Genomic DNA, 25,825 nt, shown 5'->3' on the forward strand with positions numbered 1-25,825 from the left:
TTTTGACAGTTGGCTTTTAGGCCGTAATCATATGTTTGTCGAGAAGTGGTTTTTAGTTCGATTTATAATTAAAGAATGTTTTCTGGCGAAATATGTATTTTCTTCGAGATTTCGACTTAGGTCCTCTTTCTTATATGGAATATAAAGGCTAAACTTACATTTTTGGCCATGATCATGTGTAGTTGCACATAAACATTCGAATATTTTGTATTTTCATGAAATTTGAAGAAAAGATGAACGCGCCTTTTCATTTACATTGGGTTTCTATGCGCCCATTTACTGAGCCCTATTAAAAAATATCATGTCAAGCTCGCCCATTTAGCCAGCCCTACCTAGCAAGACAGAGTCAGTTTAGCCCATTTACCGCGCCCTTCTGCGATTCATGTTCACGGTTTAGACAAGACGAGGCAACTGGCTTCTTATTTTTGGTTTTCTTGCTTTTTTATGCCCTGCTGAATAATTGATGACAGTTGATTGTATGCAGCTAGCGATGTTGGCAGTGCAGCCAATTTATTTTTCATATTTAGATATGTTGCTATAATACACAATGTCCGTTTCATTAACAAACATTTCGTCATATCAAGTACTACATGTTTCTAGCAAATCTGGCCAGCATAGTATCATATCAGACCGCAAGAACAAAGCTAACATTCATAAACCTATTCGACTCACCCTTCCGCCATCTTGCCATGTGAACGACTAGTTACAGAACAGTCTGCAGCCTACACACTTTTTATTTTGTAGATTTACATAAAAACACAGAATCAATGGATAATGAATCGAAATCTCTATATTTTGTTTTCTTTTTATACATAGGTCAGTGACATTGCTATTCAATACTGGCTGTGTAAGGGTTAGAATAGAATAGAATAGAATAGGTCAGTGCCATTCTTTTCGAGAATAGTAAATTTAAATATTACAAATACGCTAACAGGCTAACGTCACAAATACACATACAAATAAAAATGCTCTTCAAAAAGAATTCGAAAAGATTTTGCTTGATATGAATTCTATTGACAAGTATTCCATCGGAAGGAAACCAATATATAAATGGTAAACAAATGATTGATATGTCGAGTCTTTATTCAAATATTCAGCGTTATTTAATATATTAACGCATAAAGGCGCATATCATTTTTTTTAAATTTTGTGAAAATTGTCTCACAGCTATATCACGTCAATGCGATAATTTTTAGACGATTTTCAGGATGTTGTTTTAAAACAATACTGCGCATTTAAGGGTTAAATACTTACGATACAGAATTGACGAATTCAAATTATTTTATTAGGCAACTTGCACTGATCATGATGCCAACACTGCGAAATGACCCCTGTGATCAAGATGGAAAGAAAGGTGGGAGCATTTGACACTTTTGAGTGTATTAGTATAATACTTGCAAAATTAAGAATGGCGGCCGGGGCCCTTGAAGTAAACATCAATATCCGAACGAGCATCCTGATTCTTTGGCGCACGATGAAAAGTGAGAAAAGGCCGAGCTTCACTTCGGATCTATCGATTAGAACACTTATGGACACTTTTCACCTCGAAAAAAAAACCGATTAAATTAACTATGACCGAACCGAAACAAAACTTATGGCAACAGAAGGGCCCGCTACGTCAACTGTTTGTGCTTTTCTTCTTCATATCTTCTTGTTTTTTCGGCTTCATCGAAGAAAAAAGACAACCGCACTCACACACAGAAAAAAATGTACACACCTGTATCCATCTTGCCCTGTGATAACGAAAACAGTATCCCATTAGAAAAACTCTAGAAAGTGAACTGCGGAGACTCCATTTTGGATCGATTGGATTCGCGTTTAGATGTCAAAAAAAAAATCCAATCGAACATTGCCTATCCTTATAACCTCTTTTGACTCAATCTCGGGGTATCGTGGAATAAGGTAAAATTAGGTAAACCGTGTTGAAGGTAGTTTCCCTTTAACCACGGCAAAACCACAACTCATTGACAGGTTTTTGTACTCAACCTTGAGTTAAATATGCCTAAATTTAAGTTGAATCTACCTAATTTTGAGTATACCTCAAACAACTCAAAAGTACCTTATTCCATGGAAGGCCTCGACTGAGTCGAATATCTCTCTTTGTTTTTGACAACACTAATAAGTGCGATAGCGACGCAAGACTCAACTACCTAAATTTTTAGTTAAAAGAACTTATTCTGTGGGTTGTTTTATTTTTTTGGTAAAAGTAAAAGTGTTCCGTTCTTAGTAAAAAACAACCAACGGTTGAAAGTAAAACTTTTAAATTATTCAATAATAATAATCAAGATAAAAGTTTTGCTTTTAAGCTAATGAAGAATAGTAATCAAAATAAAAGTTTTATTTTCAAACTAAGAGTATGCGTTGGTTGTTTTTTCTAAGAGTGAAAAACTCTTATTTTTACCAATATTTTTTCTGTGTGTATAGTTTTGTTCATTAGAAAAAGTGCCCATAAACATTTTTTCCGTTTTGTTTGGTGTATATGAATCGTTAATTTTTGAGAGGAAGTGAAAGGGAACAAAGTTATTTTGCTTATGTGCTTTTTCAATAGTCTTATTTCGCGAACAGCCATGCTTCAGAATCGTTATTTAAAGAGTGTATAAAGCTTTGTTAGTGTCCATTTGAAGTATTAACCGGAATAGTTTACGTTTTGTTTATGTGCCCATTTGAAATGTTCTCATCGAAATTCGTCTCAAGACAAGAAGTGGCGACCTTTTTTAAGTGTTTACTCAAGGTCAAAAGGTGCCTCTATGCTGGAGTGCGCGTATATTTGAGCTAGATTCTAGAGATAGATTCACCCGTTGTATTTTTTGCTATAGTTTAAGAAAGCAATATCATAGAATCTAAATTTTAGGTCAATTGTTGCGTTTCGAAGCCTTCATTCGCATGTATAGGAAATGCGCAATGTTTACATTTGTAAGTATCGCCCTTTTCACAAAAAAGCGTTAACATGTTTGTCGAAAAATATGATCACCCGCATAGTTAAAAACCATTTGTCACATAGTCCAAACAATAAACCTATATTATGGGATGTAGTAACCATTAGAGCTGATACTTTTGTATTGTTCCTACAATTTTAACTTTGATTTTATTCAATGAATATAACAATAGTTCTACAATATCCCCAATAGTAACGACGAATTGTATGGTTAAATTATAAAAGAACAATATCCAGTACTGTAACCATATGTGATATTGTACATGTTGATGGTCATGTTAATGGTTCGAATGTTAAACAAACAATATCTGCAATGGTTTCGCTTATTAACAATACAGTAAATAAATGTGTTAGGAACCCTTCTCTTGTAAATATTTAGAACATGAATTTATTATTTCTATTGAAACCTTTTGCATAAGTACTCTAAATATTTACAATATCAGATAATATATCCGATAACTCTATATATTTACAATATAAGTAATAATCCCAGGTAATACGTAATTCACTTAATTTGCAAATATATTTCGGCCAACCTTATGTTAATGATAGCAATAGACATAATAAGCTTTATGTTTTAAATATTTACACGATAGGATGTTATCAACGTTGATGTTATTGTACATTATAATATATTTCAACAATCCCACATAATGTCTATTTACTGTTTTGTTTACTAGCGAAACCATATCAGATATTGTTTGTTTAACATTCGAACCATTAACATGGCCATCGGCATGTACAATATCACATATGGTACTGGATAATGTTTTACTATAATTCAACCATTCAATTCGTCGTTACTATTGGGGATATGGTAGAACTATCGTTATACTCATTGAATAAAATCTAAATTTATATTGTAGGAACATTATAAAAGCAACACCTCTAATGGTTACTATATCCCACAACATAGGTTTATTGTTCGGACTATGTCAAATGGTTTTTAGCTATGCGGGGCTGCTAAAATAAATGATCATAATGTTAAGCATATAATTTTTGTTATGGGAAAAGCACAAAAAAAATTGATGAATTAGGCAAAATAATGGTGCAATCTAAGGTACTACCAAATACAAATTAAATACGCCAAGGTCCCATACAAAAAGGAAATCATTATTTGGCTCTCCGAAAACTAGATTTAATGAACCCTATGCATGGATTTTGCTTGACAACTAACAAACACTGAAAAATAATAAGAAATGGCAACATATCTTGATAAATCCGATCAGAGCATGCCGTTCTTAAGTTTATTTTTTTTATTGATATTTGTTTGTTTCTGTGCAGATTTATGATTCAATATCGTTTCATATATGCTGAAAATAATTCGTGCAGTGGCTGGAACCTAAAATCGACCCTGTCCAGCCATCAATTTTCTACGATCGTTCCGGGAGCATATAATATTATGTCTGTTGAAAAAACTACACCGGCCTGGTGTGAGAAATGCAACAAGTTCACCCCCACTAATCAAAAGAGTCGTGTGGCTGATCTGCCGAAAATTCTATCGGTTAATTGCGGTCTGGAGACGAACAAAGAACTTGAGTATCTGAAGAAATAAGTGCCGCGACACTCTGCCCAAGTGTCTAGCGATGGTGATTCGCGGAATGGTGCAAACGTAGGTAATGGGAAAATGTGCCGTTACGGGATGCACTGCTCTCGGGTAGATTGTTACATTTTCCATCCGAGGTGAGATTCCTTAAGCCTGAATATTGTTCCAACAGGTCCTATGATATTTTACGCTGTTATTACAGATTACACCCACCATCATTCAACTCAAATGCGTCTAATCAAGGTCAGCAGAAATAGTGGGTCCCGCTAGGCTTCCGAATGACATTGGATGAAAGAGAATTTGGAAATTGCATCGTTGAAAACTGCTTCCAGCTGCTATGAAGGTTCTGATGCTCACGAAAGCTGCAAACTAAGTGAGTCAGAACATATTTCGTAGTAGCGACAATTTGAAATCGCTTGTCGGTAGCTGTTTACACCAGTACCGCACTCAGGAAGAAACAAGAAGAGAACAAGGCATGTTTGATTCAGTACGTAAATCCATTCGCAAATGATATGTTACCGAACCAAACTCCGGTGAAATCTGAGGTGACAAACATTTTAAACCGTTGAGTAAAAATTAGATCTTTCAGTCGGGTGACTTGGTAGCAATGGATACTTTGAATCGGGAGGAAAGTGAAATCCAGTCCGATGGTAAAATGTCCACCGTAAAACCTCGTCACATGAGTGTGGCTAGGATCACGTGTATCCGCGGACAAGGTAAAGATGAACGAGTACTTTTCGTCGACGATTACATCTCCACTCAGGAGCAGGTTGTCGACAATCCGACAAAATTCTTTGAAATTAAACAAGGCGATCTGGATGCTAACTTTAGCTACAAGAGACCGACGACGCTGAAAAAGTCCTACCAAAAATACACTATCTGGTGGAAAGTGGTGTCATCTTCGTCGGACATGGACTCAAGAACGATTTTCGCATGATCAATATAATTGTTCCGCCGGAGCAAGTGGTTGACACGAGTTACCTGTTTCATCTCCCTATCATCGCACGGTGTCGCATCGCTTCTTGACATGGCAATTCCTCGGGATCAAGATCCAATCCGAGACACACGATTCCGTTGAGGATGCCCGGACAGCGCTTTTGCTGTACAAGTACTATCTCAAACTGAATGCTAAGGATGAGTTTACTATGGCGCTGGCGAACCTGTACGAAACCAGCAAGAAGTTTCAGTGGAAAGTGCAGGATTAATGATGTACCGTGCTGAGGAATAGTATTTTCCCTATCCTACAAGAGATTTGAATGTTTATTTGTTGCTTGGATTTGGAAAATATTGCAACATGCAGAAAAAAAGATTTGTAGGTTAAAAAATATGCATTAAATTCAATAAATAAAATTATTAGTCGGGAGACAAATTTATTTTTTGAATTCAATAAAATTTGTTTCAATAAAAATAATTGTTCCGCAAGACCATAATTTGATGTTGGAAGGGTCTATCCCTGTGAATGAGCATAGGAAGGGCAATTGATTGATTTACACATGATGATTATACGCGCATGAACAATGAGTCTTTACCCAGATAGATTCAGCGTCTTTAATTAAAATAAACACAATTTGCTCGCATTTACTTTGAGGATAATGCGTCTTGTCCAGGACCAGCGGCGAGGCAAACCACCGATCGAACAGAGCATCCTTTGGCAGATGACCTCGAACTCCTTCCGTCACTTGCCGAAATTGATCAAGCCATCCTGTAGCGTAATAGACATGGCAGCATGAATCAATGAATCATCGTTAGGTCTGTCAGGAATGTCCCCAGATAAGGAAGGGTTCCGTAGCTAATTAACATGGTTTGCTTCTGAAATACCTTCTGCTGATGGCGGTCTTTCTCGCCTACCGTGTCGGCAAACTTAACAGTACCTTTCCGCATCAGCGGTTCCTGTTGGGCTCAGGCGTTATTATCCTCGGAAAATATCCGAGCAAATTCGGTGTAGAGTTCCAGTTGTTCTCGAAGCAGCACGGCCCAGGAGAAGTTTTTCAACAGTCGATGCTCCTGTGCAATGTCAATCCAAGTGGACATGAGAAGGGCTCGTCCCTAGTAAAAAATAGCTCGTTAGAATACAAATTCAGTTAAGATATAGTTAGTCTTACCTGCGGTTTCAGCTGCGGTTCGATAAGCATTTCACCCGGAAGGAAACCGCATTGAACTGAGTAATGGTGGCGAGTACTGATCCGCACTCGTGCTTGTCCCTGTTGGCGATCACACGTATCACCCACTTGAACAGTTTCATATCCATTCGGGTCAGCTGTTCGACAAAGTGCTTCACGGGAATTTCGGGGAATCGATACGAGTTCATCAGATGCGATGGTGGTCCGCGGAAGGCAGGTTGTAAATATTCCAAAAACTCCAAACTAGTCGGTCAGATCATGATAATAACTGGACCTTGGCAATGGCGAGGGTTTTATACTGTTCTTGTTTGGCCTATTGGTACACCTGGTCGAAGATAAATGATTGGAATGGGTTGGTTTTAACAAATATCAGTTGAACTCACCTAATGTGTATTTATGAATTTTGCAACCTTTTTGATGTGAACGCCAGAAGCCTTTGCAAGCTTTCCGTATCCAAACCTTCGGGGAATCCATCCAGCCAAACGTGCAGAACTGAGACTATAATGTCAGAGCAGATAGTTTATTCCTGAAGCGGAGTTTTGAACTGTTCACTTTTGAACAAACTGATCGTTCAGCGCATCCGAGGGCAATAGTGCCGCTGGTTCCGAATATAATTTCTCGTACTGGTCCAGCAGCAATCCCAGGACATTCTCCGGTTAAGTAAATGTTCGGTAGGTGGTAAGGAATAGAAAAACTCTAGTAAGAGAACTGCGGAGAGAAAAACAGCATTTTTGGCAACGTATGCCCCGGCATTGTATGGCAACACGTCCAATGTTATAAGGATAGGCAATGTTCGATTGGATTCGTTTTTTGACAGCTAAACGCGAATCCAATCGATCCAAAATGGAGTCTCCGCAGTTCTCTTTCTAGAGTTTTTCTAGTAAGGAACACATTTACAAAGGTACCCTCCAATTCTCCGTCATCCATCGTCAGGGCATCCACTAGTCGTGAGAGGGTGGCTGCCTTTATGAACCGAACTTGCACGGTTTCCATTTCAGGTGCGATATTTCATCGTCAGAGTCTTGCTGTAAATGAAATGGACAAAATGGATAGTTTTGGTTATAGGTTTGTTTGAAGAGATGTGGTGGTATTTTTTAAACATACCAGATTTCCAAGAACCGTGCGTGTTGGACGTTACAGTGCTTGCCGAAAGTATGTGGATGACTAAAAAACCAAAATTGGTAGAGTTGGTCGAGTTTTTAAGTGTCATCAACTGTCCAACTGAGTCACTGAATGGGACAAAAAATTGGGCACCTGTTACCTAATATGTTAAATTCCGACAAGTTATCGAATCAGGTAGAAAAAGAACTTATTCACCTGGTTCCTTTAGTTTCAGTGCCTCTCCAGAATCTGTATTTAACGTCATACGTGGAGCTGCGGGTAGAAAGATTTTAAGACAATGTGCGAAAATAACCACCTACCTCCTCAAAGCTGGAACAATCCCATCCTTGAGCTGCAGATTAGAAATTCTTTTTCATAAGTAATATCTTTTTTCGATAAACGATTATTAAAGAAAACTTACATTTTCGTCAACAGGTAATCAAAACAATTGCATGTGTCAATCGTTGCTAAACAAATTCATCCGTGCAACCAGTTTTAACACTATTTCATCAAAGCATACTGTCACTTTGACAGTGTACCTCGGTGTACCATTGGGTAGCTTAAAACGTGTCCTCGAAAAATCGTCAGAGCATTCCGTATTAACATATTTGTATTTGGTACTACTGTACTACCTGATAATAACATGTCTCTGTTGGACATAAACTTAACAACTCAAATTAATCAAATATATTTGAACAAGTTCACATCTTGTATGGTAGTTTCAACCACATGCCATATGGTATGTTTTTATTCTCCTATGGTCATGGTTATTCATTATGCCACTCATAATTATCGGTACTAGCTAATTCCGATTTCCCCAGCTCAAGATAGTGGCACAGAGAACAGACGTCCAACTTCAGCATTCAACTTGTGTAAAATCTCTAACGGTTTCGAAGGTAGTTTGGATATCTAAACCAGGTGCGCTACTGTCGTCATGTTTTTTTGTGGCTGAGTGCGACAGAATTGACAGCCGGTTATTCCCGGAACCGATTCGGACTTCCAGCATGAATTCCAGCTCAAATGCGTCAACCGATAGAGTCGGTATCGGTTGTTTTCTTTGAGCTAGATTCCATGCTGAATCCATCCAGGATTTCGAACCGGTTCCGGAATCGATTTGACGGATAGTTGGGATAGGTTGGTGTGGCGGCGCTAGTGTTTTTCGTATATTAATTCAAATGTTTACACACGTTTTTTAAATATTTTTGTTCGATCATGGATGTCTGTTCTCTGTGATAGTGGGATGAGTTCACAATAATATGAAGAAAATTATGTTCTTTGTTCGATAGCGGAAATAGCTCAATTGGATAAAGCAGCAGTACCACTGATTTCAACAAATTTAATAAAATTTCGATTATTAAATATCGATAGAGTTAAAACTATATGCGAGCGTTACAAATGTGACAAACTATGCGGAAAATACCAACATCGTAAGGTTCTTTACTTTTGCCTATCCTTTTGACAGCGTCGATAAAGTAGTTTCTGTAAGCTTCTGCTAAATTGATCATTTTAACCTAAATTTGTTTTCATAATTAGTCCTATTGTTGCATTATAGTAATCTATGGTGGACAAGGCCAATATAATAACAAAAAACAAATTATAACTATTTCCAAAATTGTTCGTCAAAATCCTATCGTTGATTTATACGCATTATTTTGTATAGTATTTCGCTAGAAAGCTATATTTGAACTATACGAGAAATAGTAGAAACTCGGAACTACGCGACTATTTGTGGTATTGTACATGTATAGCATAGCATATGCGATTGCACAAATCGTGGGTGGCTGTACAGTGATCAGCTAATATTTAACAAAATATCCACCATACCGCGTCGCAAGAAAAAAACATTTGGGATTAACGCTTTTTCTTCATAGTGGAACAAGCATCACAGTGTACACCTGGCCACGTTCTTACAATCGCCGAGGAAGGGAAGGAATGTTAGTTGAATATCTACTAGCGAAAGTGCAGGGAACCCATACTACTTTCATAGATGTTTCAGGAATAGGAGTTTGTGTTAGTAAGGCAGGTTAATTATCAGGAACTTATTCAACCACATTTCGTAGGAAATACGGTGTAAAATGGATGTAACTTACCTTTTGCCCATTAATTTAAGGGAAACCTAAAATCAATGCATAAAATGGTAGTGCAAATAAAAATATCTAATGCACAAAATTTCGTGAGCTCAAATAAAAAAAACAAATTTTACGTTGTTTCGCATATTTCTGCGGATCTTCTGATAGACAACACTTCTTTTACACCTGTGGTAACGTTTTGTCACATATGGAATTATTAGCACTAATTCCATCAATAAAATTCAATTAAATATGTTGCTTTCTTTTAAGCCGCCATTTTTCTCAACTATACACCCTGTAACATAACGTCTCGTGAAATGTATATAAAAGGGACGTCGCAATTCATATATACAATACGTCGCGATGTTCGTGTACGTCAAATATAATAATCATTTGTTCTACTTCTAGAGTAGAACCTCTAGCAGAACTCAGTCACTTTGAACCCACCCTAATTGAACGCGAGAACGCTTTCCGCTACTCGCCTGTAGATGGCTACGATGAGTACGACGTGTAAAAACTTAGTGGGGATTTGTGCATAAGTTAAAACGCAACTTTTTACTGCCGAAAGGCACTTCAGTTTCAGTATCAAACTTTTTTTTTCCGATTTTTGTCACCGGATGACCGAAAATCTACAAGACATGAGTCAATTGAGATTCACTATCACTACAAGCGAACGGAGCAAACTATATTCTGACCAAAAACACCGAATTCGCATCTAAAATCTATTAAATATCACGAGCACAAAAATAACAACTTTATCACAGCAGTGTTGCCGCTCCTCTCATTTGTGGTATTGTACATGTATAGTCCACGAAAAAAAAATGTTTGAAGAAAATCGTCGTTTTTGTATTGTAACATAACCTAACGCTATATTCCCCAAATTGTTATTCGGCTGAAAAAAATACCCCAAATGACGGAAACAATTTACGGTGTGGCGTGTTTATTGTCGAATCACAATATGTCAAATTGTGAAAAAATAGTACAAATCTCGACAAACATATGATTACGGCAACGACAGGTGTTGATAGTAAACGAAAGAGAAAAGTGTTCTCTTTCATAAACTGTTGTGAACTGTGTTCGGCTAGTAACGGTTTGTCCGGAGTTTCCATTCAAAGTGGATTTTGACAGTTGGCTTTTAAGCCGTAATCCTATGTTTGTCGAGAAATAATCCATTTATTGTTCTCGTTTATGCGAGCAATGAATCAAATTTAATGCAAAGATAAAAGAGCTAAATACGTTATCGATGCCTAAATAAAGTTCTCCGTGTAGATAAGGCACCTTCAGAAACTTCAAAATTATCTGGGAGCCTTATTAAAACAGCGGGGATCGTTCGCTGATTCTTCGCACTCCACATCAGTCAGAAACAGAAAGAGACAAGCGCCGTTATTTTACACATCATTCATGAATGGATTTCATTGAATGAGTGAATATGGATCATTTTAAGAAATATAGTTCCATCTTTCTCTCGCCAATGCCACTGCATTCATTTTGTGCATGACGCGTGAGTCGTGACTGATGGTAGCAGGCGAAAAGCCGAATTTTCTGATAGTACGTGTGCAAGTGTTTCCCAAAAATCTGGTGTCTATAAAGCAAGAACATCATTTAATAAACCAAAAATCCACGGTATAGAGTAGCAGGTCAATATTGAATCTGAATTTTCAATAATGTTTGATTATTTTTAGTCAACATGTTGGACGGACTGCCAACCAGCCAAATTACGCTATACTCGATTCTGATTTTCCTTTTTCTGGAAAATGTAATTAATCTTTATTTAACCCGGAGACAGATTTATGTCTACCAAAACAGCAAAGATGTCCCAGCGGAACTTCAAGGCGTAATGAAAAAGGAAACATTCGAAAAGGCTCGAGTTTATGGGTTGGACAAAGCAAACTTTGAAGTTTTCAAGCTACTCGTTTGTGACATTGCTATCGTCTCGATTGAGTTGTATTCCGGATTCATAGCAATGGTATGGGCCCGAGCCATAGAGCTTACGGCAAAGCTAGGCATGAACGTTGACAACGAAATTCAGGTCAGCATCATGTTTCTGATTCTAATCAACATCATAGGAACATTTAAGGATATGCCGTTCAAGATTTATTCAACTTTCGTGTTGGAGGAGAAGCACGGATTTAACAAGCAAACACCGGGATTTTTCGTTAAGGATCAGATCAAATCGTTTTTAGTCGGACAGGTTCTGACAGTTCCAATTGTGTCTGCCATTGTCTATATAGTTCAAATTGGAGGAGATTATTTCTTCATTTGGCTATGGGTCTTCATGGGAATAGTATCTCTGATTTTGATAACAGTTTATCCGGTTTACATTGCACCGTTATTTGACAAGTTCCGGCCCCTGGAGGATGGCAAATTGAAATCGAGTATTGAAAATCTTGCTGCATCTGTGAAATTTCCTCTTGGAAAACTTTTTGTTGTGGAAGGTTCTAAACGATCTGCTCATAGCAATGCTTACTTCACTGGACTTTTTGGAGCCAAGCGCATCGTTCTGTTCGATACCCTGCTTATCAACAAAGGACTTCCCGATGATGCTCCACTGACTGATGACGAGAAAGGGAAGGGATGCGAAGACCAAGAAGTTTTGGCCGTACTTGCCCACGAGCTGGGCCATTGGAAGCTTGGCCATATACGGAAGAACATCATTATCATGCAGATTCAAATGTTCCTCATGTTCATAGCCTTCTCGCAGCTGTTTAAATATTCGCCGCTTTACCAGGCCGTTGGCTTCCCGGAAAATGTTCAGCCAATTCTAATCGGATTCCTCGTCATCGCTATGTACATTCTGGCACCTTACAACACGCTCATTTCGTTCGGCATGACCATTCTGTCCCGTCGCTTCGAGTACCAGGCGGACGAGTTTGCTTATGGTCTTGGATACTCGGAAGATTTGGGCAAGGCACTTGTTAAGCTCAATATCGACAATCTGGGTTTCCCAATCTACGACTGGATGTACTCTAGCTGGAACCACTCTCATCCCACGCTGCTGCAACGTTTGGAACGATTGAAGACTCTTCAGAAAAAGGAACGATAAGATGACTACCGCTACTGGAGAGCAGTCTCCGTTGAATTATAGTTAATCTAGTCTAGAGTTGCGAGAATGGTGAGAAGAAATTGTGTTGAATGCGTAGACAACAAACTGCCATGGCAAAATACAGCAGCTTTGAATAAAAATTCCAATGAGCGAGACACAGATCTCAATTGCTGCTTTATTTTTTAAAGAAACTCCTTTAATTGTTTTGCGAATGTAAGCGTATAACAAAAAAGTATGATACAAAATTCTCAAAATCAACACATGCAAATTAGGAGAGTAATTTTTTCAGTTGAAATGACCTCAACTATAGGCTTGTGATATTCTTAAAATTCATGGAAAGGAATACATTCCCAACATGTATGTATTATCATGGTTGCAGAACTAAAAGCTTACATTACGGTTACATTCCAGAATGGTTTAATTTTACTTTTGAAACTTCTTCAGCACTTCCATCAAAAACTCGTACCTACTTTCGATCTCCGACGGATGCCTGCCCTCAATTTTTCCTCCGATTCGTTGGATCAGCTCATCCACGCTGCTGAAGCCGTGCTTAATTTCCTCCAGAATCACTTTATCCTCATCCCTAGTCCAGCTGGTTTGAATACTATTACTATCACTGCTTTCCGCCTCATCGATCTTCTCATCAGCGGGCAACGCATCTGAAGAGGATTTCTTTGTCAACCTTTCTCGTTTCACTGGAATCGGCGCGGAGTTGACGGCTACCGGGATTGATGGTTTTCTTTTAACTGGTGCCATGGGTGGTGGTGGAATCTCCGCATTCGATTCTGAAGTTGGGGCTTCGATTATACTTTTAAGTTTTTTTGAAATAGCAACCACTTTCGAATCAGGTGGTACCGACGCTGGTGGTGATTTTTTACTGATAGGTGGCGAGCTTTTGCCGATGCATGGCTTCTTACTGATCGGAGAATTGATTCGCTTTTTGGGCAGCGTTTTGATTGACGAATGCTTCTTCGGAGATGTTGATTTCTCCTCCTCGGAAAATGTATCACTAAAAAAGATTTTTTTTATTTATCTTGATCAAATATACTTAATAAGCATTTACCTCTCAACAGCCCCGTCTACATCGGATACCAAAAGATGCGCCACCTCGGCATAGTTTGTGCCTTTTCCGCCGTGCACCAGCGGATTCAGTCTAATAGCGTGCGCTTTAAAAGTAACATCGTCACATAGCTTATAGGGCGGATCTTCTCGATTTGCTTCCACCAGATCACCGTGGTCCTTTTCCTCACCATCCGCACCACCTTTTGTTTTATCCGCTTGTCGAACGTTGTGAACACACCCTTTGATGGGAGATGGATCATTCTGTAACGACGGCGGAACTACATAATCGTGTGCAAGAAATGAAAGTCTTGCTGGCAATGTTCCGTACACTATTCGTCCCTGTATGTATTTTGTTCCACACACCGATTCGGAGGGAGCTTCCACAAATGTAACATCTTCGTAGATTCGATTCGGATCGGTGTTATCTGAGGGTGGAAGCTTCTTCAGTGAAAGAACTTCGTAATCGGCCAGATTGCTCTCCGCTGGTTTCTCGGGTGGAAAAAGTTGCAGAAACCAATCAATCAGAAGTGGATTGCCCTTCAAGAGAGGTAGGATTCGAGATTTTATTTGCTCCATAGTTACGTCCGACTCGTTGGAAAGATCGTTGATGCAGGAATAAATCTTTTTGATTTGTGAAGGCTGCTTGGCAAAATAGATGTTTAGCTTGGCAAGAAAGTCGTTGGCATTAGTAAGAATGAAATGTTCGAAAAATTTGCCAACTTCAGCAGCTTGTCCTGGTAGAAGAAATGTTAGAAACAGGTCTACCAACTCCGGATGCTCTGCAATTAGGAGGCTCTCGATTTTGCAGTACAGATCAGCTACGCGATCTTCTTTTTCGTTGAACGTTTGTAGAATTTCCAAGAATTTCTCATATTGCGAAAGCTTATTCTCCCCAAGAAGCGTCTCTTCCACTTTTTCGAAAAAGTTGTAGGCATAGTTTGCGTCTTTGTTTTCAACGTTATCCAACTTGGGAATTCTTCGAGTCGTTCCGTTAATTAACGAATTCTCACTTTTAGGCAATTCTCCATCCGATTTTTTCTCGTCCATACCTGAACTCATCTTCTTTAAGTCATCCAAAAAATAGCTGAATGATTCAATTAGTTGAAAATGCTTATTGACCCGTTCTAAAGCAGAACTTCCCCAATCTGAATACCTCTTACACGAATCACGATAGCGCTGGTATATTTCCCACAATTTTTCCTTTAGCTTTATTCTCCGAGTAGGAGAGGACAACACATGTTTCGACGTGAATCGGAAATAATCAGTTAATCTTTTTTGGACCTTCTTCGAACTGTTACTCTTATGTTCAGGCTCACTAGCTTCTTTATTTTGAAAATGACAGTCGCATTTACAACATTTTTTTCGTGGGATCGGAAGCTCTTCGTCAACTATTGCGGCTTTCGGAACAGTTTTTGCCCTTTTAAACGGAGTGCTACTGGAGAAGCTAAGCTCCTCGTCGAATTCTGATATGTAGCGGGCGATTGTCTGGTCAGAGTTTTGCTTAGATTTGTCCAAATAATCGGAATTCAAACGGTAAGTATCTTCCCTGCTATTATAGGAACTATCCTGCTGGTTTTGGATTGGATCTACAACTAGACTGATGGTAATGTTGACATTAGAATCTGATGTTCCCGTGGATGATAGCCTGTTGATGATTGGTTTAGTAGCAGAAACTCTCGATTCCGTGTGATCGTTGTTTATTCTGGCTAACTGTAAGGGTAGAAAAACACATTGAAGAGGTGTAAATTATATGAATATTACTAAAAAACAATTAAATAACCTTCGGCTAAATGAATTAGGCATATGAAAACGATGAAAACAATCACTATGAAATGACGTTCATTGATTTTTTTTTTGCAAATATAAGTACGCAGCCATCACAAGTGAATTCGTAGAGCCAGAGACGCTGGTATAAATATCATATATAGACACGCGGTGAGAATAACAGCGAACCATGGTTCGTACATTACATTTACAGTTAACGGCAAGTTACGGCGGGTAGCCTAGAACAAAATTTCAATACCCTACCGATCGCCAGCATCTAGTTTAAGGCTCAAGTTACCTCAAGGCTTGGTAGTATGCGTAAGAAAAATTGTGTTCAGCTTTGCCACCAGATTATCCATTTAAACCTGTGATTTTTTATCACACTACCACACCGAGCTGGGGTACGCACCACAACTGCGCAATGAAAAAACCACAGCCACTTTTTCAAAAGCACCGTTTAGCTAAGCCGATGGTTTTTCCAGCAGGTATTTTGCATGAATTGAATCGTGATGATCTAATAAATCGACTGATATTCTTCTTTTAGAGTTTTAAAAAGGTTTAAATGGATAATCCGGTGGCAAAGCTGAACACAAATTTTCCTACCCACACTACCAAGCGTTCAATTCTAACACATGCTTAAAAAAGGTAACTTGAACCTTAACCCCCTGAATAGGATGGTATCATACAATAACGTTACCAGAACCGCCGGCGTCAGCATGATGATGAGTTTTTTTTCTACAGTCGTGATTCGCTGGTTGGACATTTTTTAACTGGACCGCTTTTTAGTTGGACCTGCGCTAGTTGGACCATTGTCCAACCAAAAAGCATCTGAACGTCAAAATCTCATGTCAAATTTACTGTGACAATCAATCTGACAATATTTAGAGATGTGAACAGATGCATTTACACTACCAACATCTCCTTTGGAGAGTTTTTGACATTTGTCAGTCGGTCCAACTAGCGAATCAAATTCGTTAGTTGGACAAGGCTATGGTCCAACCAGCGAATCTCGACTGTATCAATGACCATGGGTGCAACGCCCAACTCCTAATTAGCAGAAGGCAGAGGATTTTTCACATTTCCTTTCGATCATGTCCATATGAGCCTGGTTAGTCCTAGTTTTCCAGTGGACATGTTCATAAAAATCCTTAAGAAAGGAAAAAACAAATACGTCAAAACAAGGAATGCCTAGTTTTCCGTTCTAAGTTTATAACTGATTCGCTCTAGAATACCTATCCGTCTTTCAATTTCATTGCTTTCGTTTCTCTTAGTCATGAATTTGCCGAAAATAGCCAACAAAATCGATACGGAAATCATTTTTGTTATTATTATCAACTTTTCATTGATTATTACCGTTATCGTAGAACCCTATCATAAACCAATGATACCGTGAATCGTAAGGATGATAGTATTTATAATATTCGGACGATACACTGAATAGGTCAATATCCTTACCATTCAAAAATGCAGTTTCTTGATCATATTTTTCGAGCAATGATTCAAGGAATCGTTAGTTTATCATCATAGTTTTGTGTACAATGTTTGAATCTTTAATAAAATGCAAGTTAAACTGATAAATAAATGATGGTTCGCAGCTCGATTTGTCTGTTTGACATCATTCAGTGGCCTTGCGACTGTAAGATCTGTCCGTCGGGGAGGTGGACCAGCAGAGGCAGCTTCCAAAGAGTAAGCAGGTTCACTCAAACTTCTGAAACAATATTACTCGTCGAAGAACCGAGAAAGGGAATTGTTTCTTTACTAATTAAAACACTTCTAACTCTGTTTGATCGCGCACTACAATAAGAGACTGACGTCTCAAATACAGCTGTTTTTATTTACCTTTCTGCAAAGGTAGGTACGCCAAAAGAGCGTAACCTAATGTAGGGTATAATTTAATGTTGTACCAAATTATACCCATTTTTGGGTACACAACAGCGACAATCGGAATCATCCCTTGTTTACAAGAATACATTCTAAAAAATAGAATAACCAATAACAATTTTTGGTATATAATTCAGCTATGGTAGCTTGATCAATATAATTTGAGTATGCACACAAATCTATTTTATCGACATTATCGAATTATGTGTCAATAAAGCAGGTTTTTATACACACTCAAATTATATTGATCAAGTTTCGTATTTATCTTGAAAACCATAGCTGAATCATACCAGGAATGGTTATTGTTTAATAATTTTTTTACAACGTATGTTTCCTTGAAAGGAAGAGATATGCAGAACTTAACAAATGTCATCTGCATGATTGTATGTCGTTTCCCGGAATACCATTTCCCGGAAAACCATTTCCCGAATTGTATTATTTTCCCGGAATGTCCCATTTACCGGAATATTGTTTCCCGGAATGTACCATTTCCCGGAATACCATTTCCCGGAACGTACTTTTTCTCGGCAATTCGTTATGCTATTGAAATCGGAAGTACTTCGAGAACATTTGCATTTAGAACTATGTTGCTACTCAAATATTTGTTTGGTACCCTTCACAGCTTGTCTTTGCTCGCTGATCATGTTATTGAATTAAAAAAAAACAAATTCTCATGCATCTGTAATTTTATTTGAAATCATTATAAATCAATCGAAGGTCCAGAAAACAGATCATGCTAAAAAGAAGGCGATACCAAAGAAGGTCGTAATTTAATTTAAAATTAATAGCATTTCAAAAATATACTACGAAAACTTTAAAGAAGGCAAATCCATTTCATTTTATTTATTGTATTTGAATCAAAAAAATTCTAAAATTATTTCCATTGTTTTGCTCTTGTTCCAAATAAGGCTAATTCACATTGAAATTTTTAATACGATGTGGAATTTAAAATAACTGGAGGCGTTTTCAATGCACTGTTACCGTAAACAAATATTAGTGATAATAAAAATTAATAAAAGTCCAAGAGTATTTTCAGAGAAACTTCATATAGATTAAATCAACATTCTGCAAAAAAATTCCAAAGAAGAATACTTATTTATAAGAAGGCAGCATCTCAGACAGATACATTCACAATCTATAAAATTTCAAAGGTTCCAGGAATATTTATGACTAAATTTTAGGAAATGTTTCTATTTTTTCGCAACCGATTACCTAATCTTCATGAAAATTAATCAACGTATTCAGGGCATTTTTAGAGTACTTGTGATTGGTTATCATAAAAATGTTGCCAACGTTATGGAAAACACTGCTTTTTCAATTTCAAAGATAGGCGCATTTCGAGGCGTTCTAGATTGATCGTTACGAATTTACACCATTCCAGAGTACGGTATAAGCATATTTTTCTTTGCGTAATAAGGGAATGAATCAAGATCCCAAAAATGGGATTCATAATACGACTTATGCAGCACAAAAATATTAATTTCAAGTAATTTGATCAGCATTTTGCCGCCAGCGTTTTTTTTTTGAATCCGGGCCCAAAATCTATCTCCTGTAATGTTTGACTTAGTGTCAAAAACTAAAGTTTTTTCTTGATACCTTCGAACGATAGCAAGTGACTTACGTAGTAGGGGAGGTGGGTACACTTAATCCCACTTTTGTTTTTTTCTAATAACTTTTCCACGAAATAAAAATTTTAATTGCAAAATCGCCATCTTGTCAATTCGAATCGTAAGAGCTATGAATAATGTGTCAATCCGAATACTATGTCCTGTCAGTAATATGAACAGTTTTGAAAATCATGTCAAAACGAGGTTTTTGTGAAAACGTGTGGTAATTTGATCCCCCGCCTACTAGGGCTAAAGAAACAAAGCAAACTATGACCTATAGACACGAAAGTTCAGTTAACCACCTGTCCTGACAAATTAACTAATGATACTACCTTTCTAGATGCACGACATACTTTAACCACAGCAGAAAGTCAAGACAAGTATTTACAGTAAATCAGTGTTGTTTAACTGGCTTTTCCAACTTTCAATAACTTATATCATGATTTGTTCACGGAAAAAACATTTTAAATCAATTAATAGAGCCCGGTACTTCATGAAAATGATGCTTTTCTATTTCTATACATTTTAAAAGTGTTTGAGAGAAATAATGATAGAGATCAAGGATACCAGGGATGTCACAGGGATCAAAGATACCTGTTGTATAAGGTGAACAAAATTAAAATTTATTTGTATGTTTTGTGAAATTTTTTATTCAAAACACGTGTTTTTCTAGACAAAAATCCTTAGAAAGTAATCGTAAATGAAAATATTCATAAATAATTAGTTCGACTATCTCATACAACCGTTCAAAAAAATTGTTAAAAGGTCTTCGAGATGAATTCAAACACATTTTCTAAAATATATCACAACTTCATTTTCTTTTTATATTGTGATAACATTATTCGTATAGATTATGAGATATGGCCAGGGAAACAAATATCCCCAAGGATGAAGTGTCTCCACTCTCACCTATATTTTTTGCTATTTTAATTTTACACGAAACGCTGAAAATACCATTAAAATCAACACCCAATCATTTATAGAATATCTATCCGTATTTCAATTTCATTGCTATCATTTCTCTTAGTCTTAAATTTGCCGAAAATAGCCAAGAAAATCGATACAGACATCATTTATTAACTAAAAACCTTCGTACGTCGCTGGAGAAAATTATTTAGAATTGAAACACGAATTTGAAATTTAGAAGTTTTTAGTACGCTTGGAGTTTAGTTAAAAACGATAGGACAGTATTGATAATATATACAATTAGGTATTCTGTTCGCCTTCCATTTTCTGTTATATCATTTTACTTCAATAACAAAATTTTCTAATCCTAAAAATTCTACAGTGGTGTATTATGCTTTTCACCGAAAATTACTACCCGACGGAATCGATTCAAAATAGTAAAAGAATTGAAAATATACCATTTTAACTGAATCCGCAAAATTTGGAACAAATATCAGGCAAAATATAGGGCCTGTTAGTCAGGAATTGGGCGGTCATGAATTTATTCACCCCTTCACTACGGTGGGAAAATTGGAAAGTATTTGTTACTATTTTGGTACATTTAATTCATTGATATCCCATCTATTGGTGTGCCTTTTATTCCCCACTCGATTTTTTTAAATCCTCCCAAGTTTCTCTTTGGTTCAAAACCAAAAGTCGTTTGTAAACTGTTTATATAATGATCAATTTAAATTAAATTTCTTAACATCGCGGAAAAATATTTTTAGAACTTTTCATGTTCTACCTTAGGATACTTTTTTCATTAAAATATGTTCACTTTTTTAAACAATATTTTTAAAACAATGCATTTTCATAACATTATAATATGAAATCCATTTCAAACACCAGAATATCAGTTTGGGTGTTGCTGCATAGCCACCACATTAATTCCTGACACAAAATATCAGTGTTTGGTATATCTTTTATCGATTTTTTTACGCACCTATTTCAAATGCAGGTTTATGAGTATGATATCAGCTCTAGTTTTCTTACACTACATTCTTTTATTATATTTACTATTCCCAGGTAAAAATTATAAATAAAATTATTATGGTGTCTTAAATTTTCTTTAAGCAAGTTATATCAAACTTACATTTTTCGCTAGTTTATATTATAAAAAAATATTGTGCAAACTTCAATTCGTCAGTTATATAAATAAACAAAAAGGTACGTAGTAATAGTAGAAAAAGTTTGTATGCAGTTCAAGAAGAGTATTACTAATACACTGATGGTATACTCTTAATAACAAAATATTCTGATGCAGTAATCTAAAATATATGGGCAATCGCACTGATAATTATAAATGATTACTCGTCCATCACAACGGTAAACGTAACTATAACACATATCATCCATTAATAGTTCTTTTTTTTTCTGGTTTTAAAGTCGTCGTATTATACAATACTTACACTTCTTCTACCATTGAAATATTTTGTAAGCCAGGCCCGTTGTCTCACACGGTGTAGCCGGGCGATGATAGGGACTTGTTGGTGAGTTCCTGATGGGCAGTGGCAGGGTAGCACTCCGACTTCGATGCATGCTGCTTCGGCAGAGGTGCTTGATAGTAGCCTGTAGGCTACCGCACCGCTCCACGGTGTAATAGCTCGAGAATAGTGGAGAGCACTTCTAGACTTCGGCACGTCCGGTCGATCACATAAAAAATTTTACTATATAGTAGGGATCGTCCGAAATTTAGTGCTGCTCTGCGGTTGTTGTTAGGATGGTAGGGGACTTTATTTGTGCGATGTCAAGGCTCATTTTCAAGCATTACATGTTTGATGCGCATCTCCGTCGTATGGGACTTGCTGATAGTAATCAATGCGTTTGTGAGAATGGTTATCATGACATCGAGCATGTTGTTTGTCTGTGCGCAAAGTACTGTATTGCAAGGTCCCAACTAATTGATTCCCTTCGGACCTGAAGTAGATCATTATGTTCCAGTCTGGGACGTCCTCGCAAGCCACGACAACCTCTACATTTTTCTAATCTATCGTTTTGAAAACTATTAATGTTCAAGTTTAGTACATGTTCCCTTCTCTCATTCACAGTAGAATCCTTTCAACCTTTTCAACAACTGCACGAGTTTACAATGCATACGCTTCCTTGATTACCGTCCAACCAGAAAATCATGACATGCCGATGATATAGAGAACATCATGATAGCATCAGAGTGCCAACAACTATCCGAAATATCGACCCTCCCCAAGCCCCTGCGATTACAGGCTGGAAACCACTACAACAAAGTGTGCTTATCCGCCACAACGATCAACCAGTCAACGACTTTTTTCCTTACTAGTATAAGAGAGGAGCAAGCCACTTCTGAATATGGCTTTCCACTAACACGTGCCATTTACTTAAAAAAATGAATAAGCTACCGCATTTGGGCCTAAATCAACATATTGCTAAAAAAACCTTACTCAAAAAAGGAGTTGTGGTTTTAAAGACAACAGATCCTTTAGTATTAATATAAAACATTTAAAATTTGAAATTAGGCGACCATAGTTTTAACTCTTTAAATACATACTGTTGCCATTTAGCAACATATACTGATTTTCATGATAAAAAAACTTCGACAAGAGGTATATCGTATCCATCCCGAAAAATGAGTACCAAGTAAAAAAACAATGCATTTAGGAAATTGAAAATGTAAAACTAAGCAATTCGCCAAATAGTCATAATTCAATAAAAGGGGAATAGCGAATTCAATAAATTGGCATCCAACTGAATTAAACACTTACCCTAGGATTGGAGTATATATACTTGTCCCATAGATGCGGTAGTTCACCCTGCTGGTATAGGTACGGTGGAATCACGTTGTCAAAATCGACAATTTCTAGAATATGTTGAAAGGGTGGTGCTTTCGAGTGGACAAAAAATTGCTGAAATATTAAACAAACGGTTGCGAATACCGATGATGATAAAAAATATTAAACTTCCCGCCCTTACCTGGATCGGATTAGTTTCACTGGCACGGCGGCGAGAAGCAATGCGAGCGTAAATTTGCGTAGTGCTATGCAGCGGGAGAAGATGCTTGCTAATATAATGGCAAACGTGATGTAGCTTTGGTTTTTCTGTTTTGGGAAATTTGCTTTCGGAAATTTTCTTTTGAACTATCGGGAAGAATAATTCCAGCCCGAAAGCAATGAGCCGTTCCTCTGACTTAATTATGCGGTCTGCTCGCAAGTCCATACGGAATGGTATGTAAGGAAGAAGTTTTGGATACATAAAAGCTTGGTTGGTAACAACTTTTTCCATCATTTTTGGATGGAAATGGTTTTGATAGTATTTTGCTTCCTGTTTCGCTTTATTACTGTAAGAATAAAAAAAACAACTAAATAAATTGAGACGTTTCGACAACGATAAATACTCACGCCTTATCAGTCTCTTCTAGTAAAAACTGTATTAGTTCATTGTTCTCGTCGGTCTGCTGTTGCAGACCTGATTCCCAGCTCAAACAACACTCAACGGCAGCATCTAAGTTCCACGCTTTCATAAGTGGATTTGTGACCGATCCTTCGCGTAACTCAAGCTAAAAGAAAATATGTTTTAGGTAAAAATTAAGCAAAATCAAATGACACATTTACTATCATTTTTTTGAAGATATCTGCCAGCTTCCAAAACATGGGATGCGCATAGCTTTGCAGAAAATTTTGCGCTGCAAACTGAACGTGCTTTCGCAGCTGCTGTTGAAATAGTTGAAGCTGGAAGTCGTTGAATCCGGTTTGTCCTTCATCGATATTTACATCGACGGGCACCAGATTGTGATTGTAACGATACCGTCGTTTAGTAGGTTCCTCCAGACCGCGTTGTTCCACTGGCGTTGTTGGTACCGTGCTGGACGGCTTGTAATACTTTCGATAGCTCGAATGGTCTATAGTTGATAATTGAATGAAGAATTGGCGGTTGTTGAGGTTTGCTTGGGTACTTGTCTGTTGCACATTTGGAATGCGATTAATCAGGGTTGGTTGTGCAGTCGCATAAATTAGGCCACTGGTAGCGTTGGGCGCTGGAATCTTATTTAATAGAATCATTGGTTGCGACGATGAGGAAATGCCCCCTGATAAAGTATTGTTGGCATAAGCTGGGGATTGGCACGTGGCACCCATAGACGGAATTATTTCGCTTATTATAGGCGGCGCTGAAGAGTTTGACAAAGCATTGGATGGTGGACATTCCGTATCATTTATCTGAACGATCTGATCTATCTGTTGCTCTGCGATAGAGGCTTTTGTCGATTGCATATAATTCTGATCGAATTGCTCTCCATTTTTCTGATCCGTTGGTGTTTTCTGGCATCGTTGTTGAGTGCTACCATCCTCGTTTGCGATTGGAGTTGTGTTGAATATGTTGCCATCCAAAAATGATTCATCATTCAAACCGCATTCCAGCAGCTCTGATACAAGTTCGTTAAGCTCTTTCCGGGAGACCTTAACCTCTCGTAGTTCTTCACGATCAACTACAAAAACCAGAACCGGATTAATGTTCTTGCAGAATTAGTTGCATTGTAGTACACTTACTTGGAATTTTACCAGCTGCGACATACTCAGGATCCGTATCATCATCGTCTTCCGCGTTGGTTGCTATAAAAATGTAATAACCTATCATATGAACGACACGTAACATAACGATTGCCACTTACGCAACGGTTTGGTAAACTCGCTCAAAAATTCTTTCCACACATGATCCATGTCACAGTCAAAATCGTACATATCAGTCGTAATATCCGGTGGAATGAACGTTGACTCAATCGTTTCGATCGCCGTAGTTTGCAGACACAGTTTAGACCGTGTACGGCGAGCAATGTTCTCTTGCTCCTGTTCCGAGTGCGAGCATTGACTGTCGTTCCTTGGTCGAGGAATTTTGAACAATCCATCTTTGGTATAGCAAGACTCGGTTTCGTGGACATCGTGCTCCACTTTTTCTAAAGTTGCTGGAGTAGCAGGCGTTCGCGGTTGGGAGTCTATGTCAGAGATTGTAGTATTTGGATCTTCGTCGGAATGGATTTCATCTTCGGTTGGCTTGTATTCTTCGTCATCGTCGTCGGATCCTAGCTCTTGCTGTATCAAAGCGGCTACTTCCGCGTCCGGTCGAGGAGCGTTTAAAGGAGCAATTGGAAGTGGTTTCTTGTTCAGCTGTTTTGCTTTTAGGCGGGTAAGTTTGGGCTGCAGTGGATCCGGATCCTCGTCTTCATCATCGCCTTCTGTTTCGTCACGCGAAGATTCGTCAGTAGTACTATTGGAGCTGCGAGAGACTGGTCTGCATCGCTTTTTTCTTGACGAAATCGGCGTTTTTCTAGGAGTTAAGGCTCTGGATGGCATCGCTGAAGATTGCTGTTGTTTAGGTGTTCTCGAGGAAGTGTCCGCTGAAACGTCAGCAGTGCGGGTTTCACTTGAAGGTGCCTCTCCCGAATATGCGTTAACTGGACGAGCTCTGGCGGAACGACGCACTTTGGGTTCACTTTGCATAATAATGCACACAATCGTCAAGTAGATTATAATTAAACACCAAGTAAAATAAAATTCTGTTTATTTACACAATTCAAAACATACACACTTAGAATTAACAACCCAAAATCTATATAAATTCTGATTTTTGAGCAGATAAATCGGATCGTCATCGAATCACAACTCGCCGAAATCTTACAGAAGAGAACACTGATAAAATTGTCTATCTATTGCCCTTCCTATCACTCAAAAAAATTATCACTTACTTCAAAGAGAATAGTGAAAGAGACGCAGAGTGAAAATCAGTC

General features: G+C 37.8%; 2 protein-coding genes and 1 pseudogene across 2 annotated transcripts; 1 reads left to right on the forward strand and 2 right to left on the reverse strand.

The window, feature by feature from the left end:
* Positions 1-5,928: 5,928 nt before the first annotated feature.
* LOC131680672 (ral guanine nucleotide dissociation stimulator-like 1) lies at positions 5,929-7,632 on the reverse strand (annotated as a pseudogene).
* A 3,579-nt stretch (positions 7,633-11,211) lies between these two features.
* Positions 11,212-12,981, forward strand: LOC131684211 (CAAX prenyl protease 1 homolog). Its single transcript, XM_058966890.1, has 2 exons — positions 11,212-11,394; positions 11,454-12,981. Exon 2 carries the CDS (start codon positions 11,459-11,461, stop codon positions 12,812-12,814), a length of 1,356 nt encoding a protein of 451 aa, XP_058822873.1. The 5' UTR covers positions 11,212-11,394; positions 11,454-11,458; the 3' UTR covers positions 12,815-12,981.
* A 176-nt stretch (positions 12,982-13,157) lies between these two features.
* Positions 13,158-25,612, reverse strand: LOC131684212 (uncharacterized). The gene is made up of 8 exons (XM_058966892.1): positions 24,713-25,612; positions 24,591-24,653; positions 23,658-24,529; positions 23,445-23,602; positions 23,020-23,383; positions 22,812-22,952; positions 13,878-15,586; positions 13,158-13,823 (listed from the first exon to the last, which is right to left on the reverse strand). The coding sequence occupies exons 1-8, from the start codon at positions 25,536-25,538 to the stop codon at positions 13,238-13,240; spliced, it is 4,719 nt and encodes a 1,572-aa protein (XP_058822875.1). The 5' UTR covers positions 25,539-25,612; the 3' UTR covers positions 13,158-13,237.
* Between the last annotated feature and the right edge of the window lie 213 nt (positions 25,613-25,825).

Source organism: Topomyia yanbarensis, chromosome 2 (assembly GCF_030247195.1).
Source record: "Topomyia yanbarensis strain Yona2022 chromosome 2, ASM3024719v1, whole genome shotgun sequence".
Lineage (NCBI taxonomy): Eukaryota > Metazoa > Arthropoda > Insecta > Diptera > Culicidae > Topomyia > Topomyia yanbarensis.

What these genes read in the sequence shown, in the direction of transcription:
- LOC131684211 (XM_058966890.1), top strand. Translation starts at nt 11,459, where the DNA reads ATGTTGGACGGACTGCCAACCAGCCAAATTACGCTATACTCGATTCTG.
- LOC131684212 (XM_058966892.1), bottom strand. Translation starts at nt 25,538, where the DNA reads ATGCAAAGTGAACCCAAAGTGCGTCGTTCCGCCAGAGCTCGTCCAGTT. An exon ending in ATATATACTCCAATCCTAGG is followed by an intron (nt 15,587 to 22,811) that starts GTAAGTGTTTAA and finishes CTACCCTTACAG; the next exon opens with TTAGCCAGAATAAACAACGA. An exon ending in GTAGACGGGGCTGTTGAGAG is followed by an intron (nt 13,824 to 13,877) that starts GTAAATGCTTAT and finishes AATCTTTTTTAG; the next exon opens with TGATACATTTTCCGAGGAGG.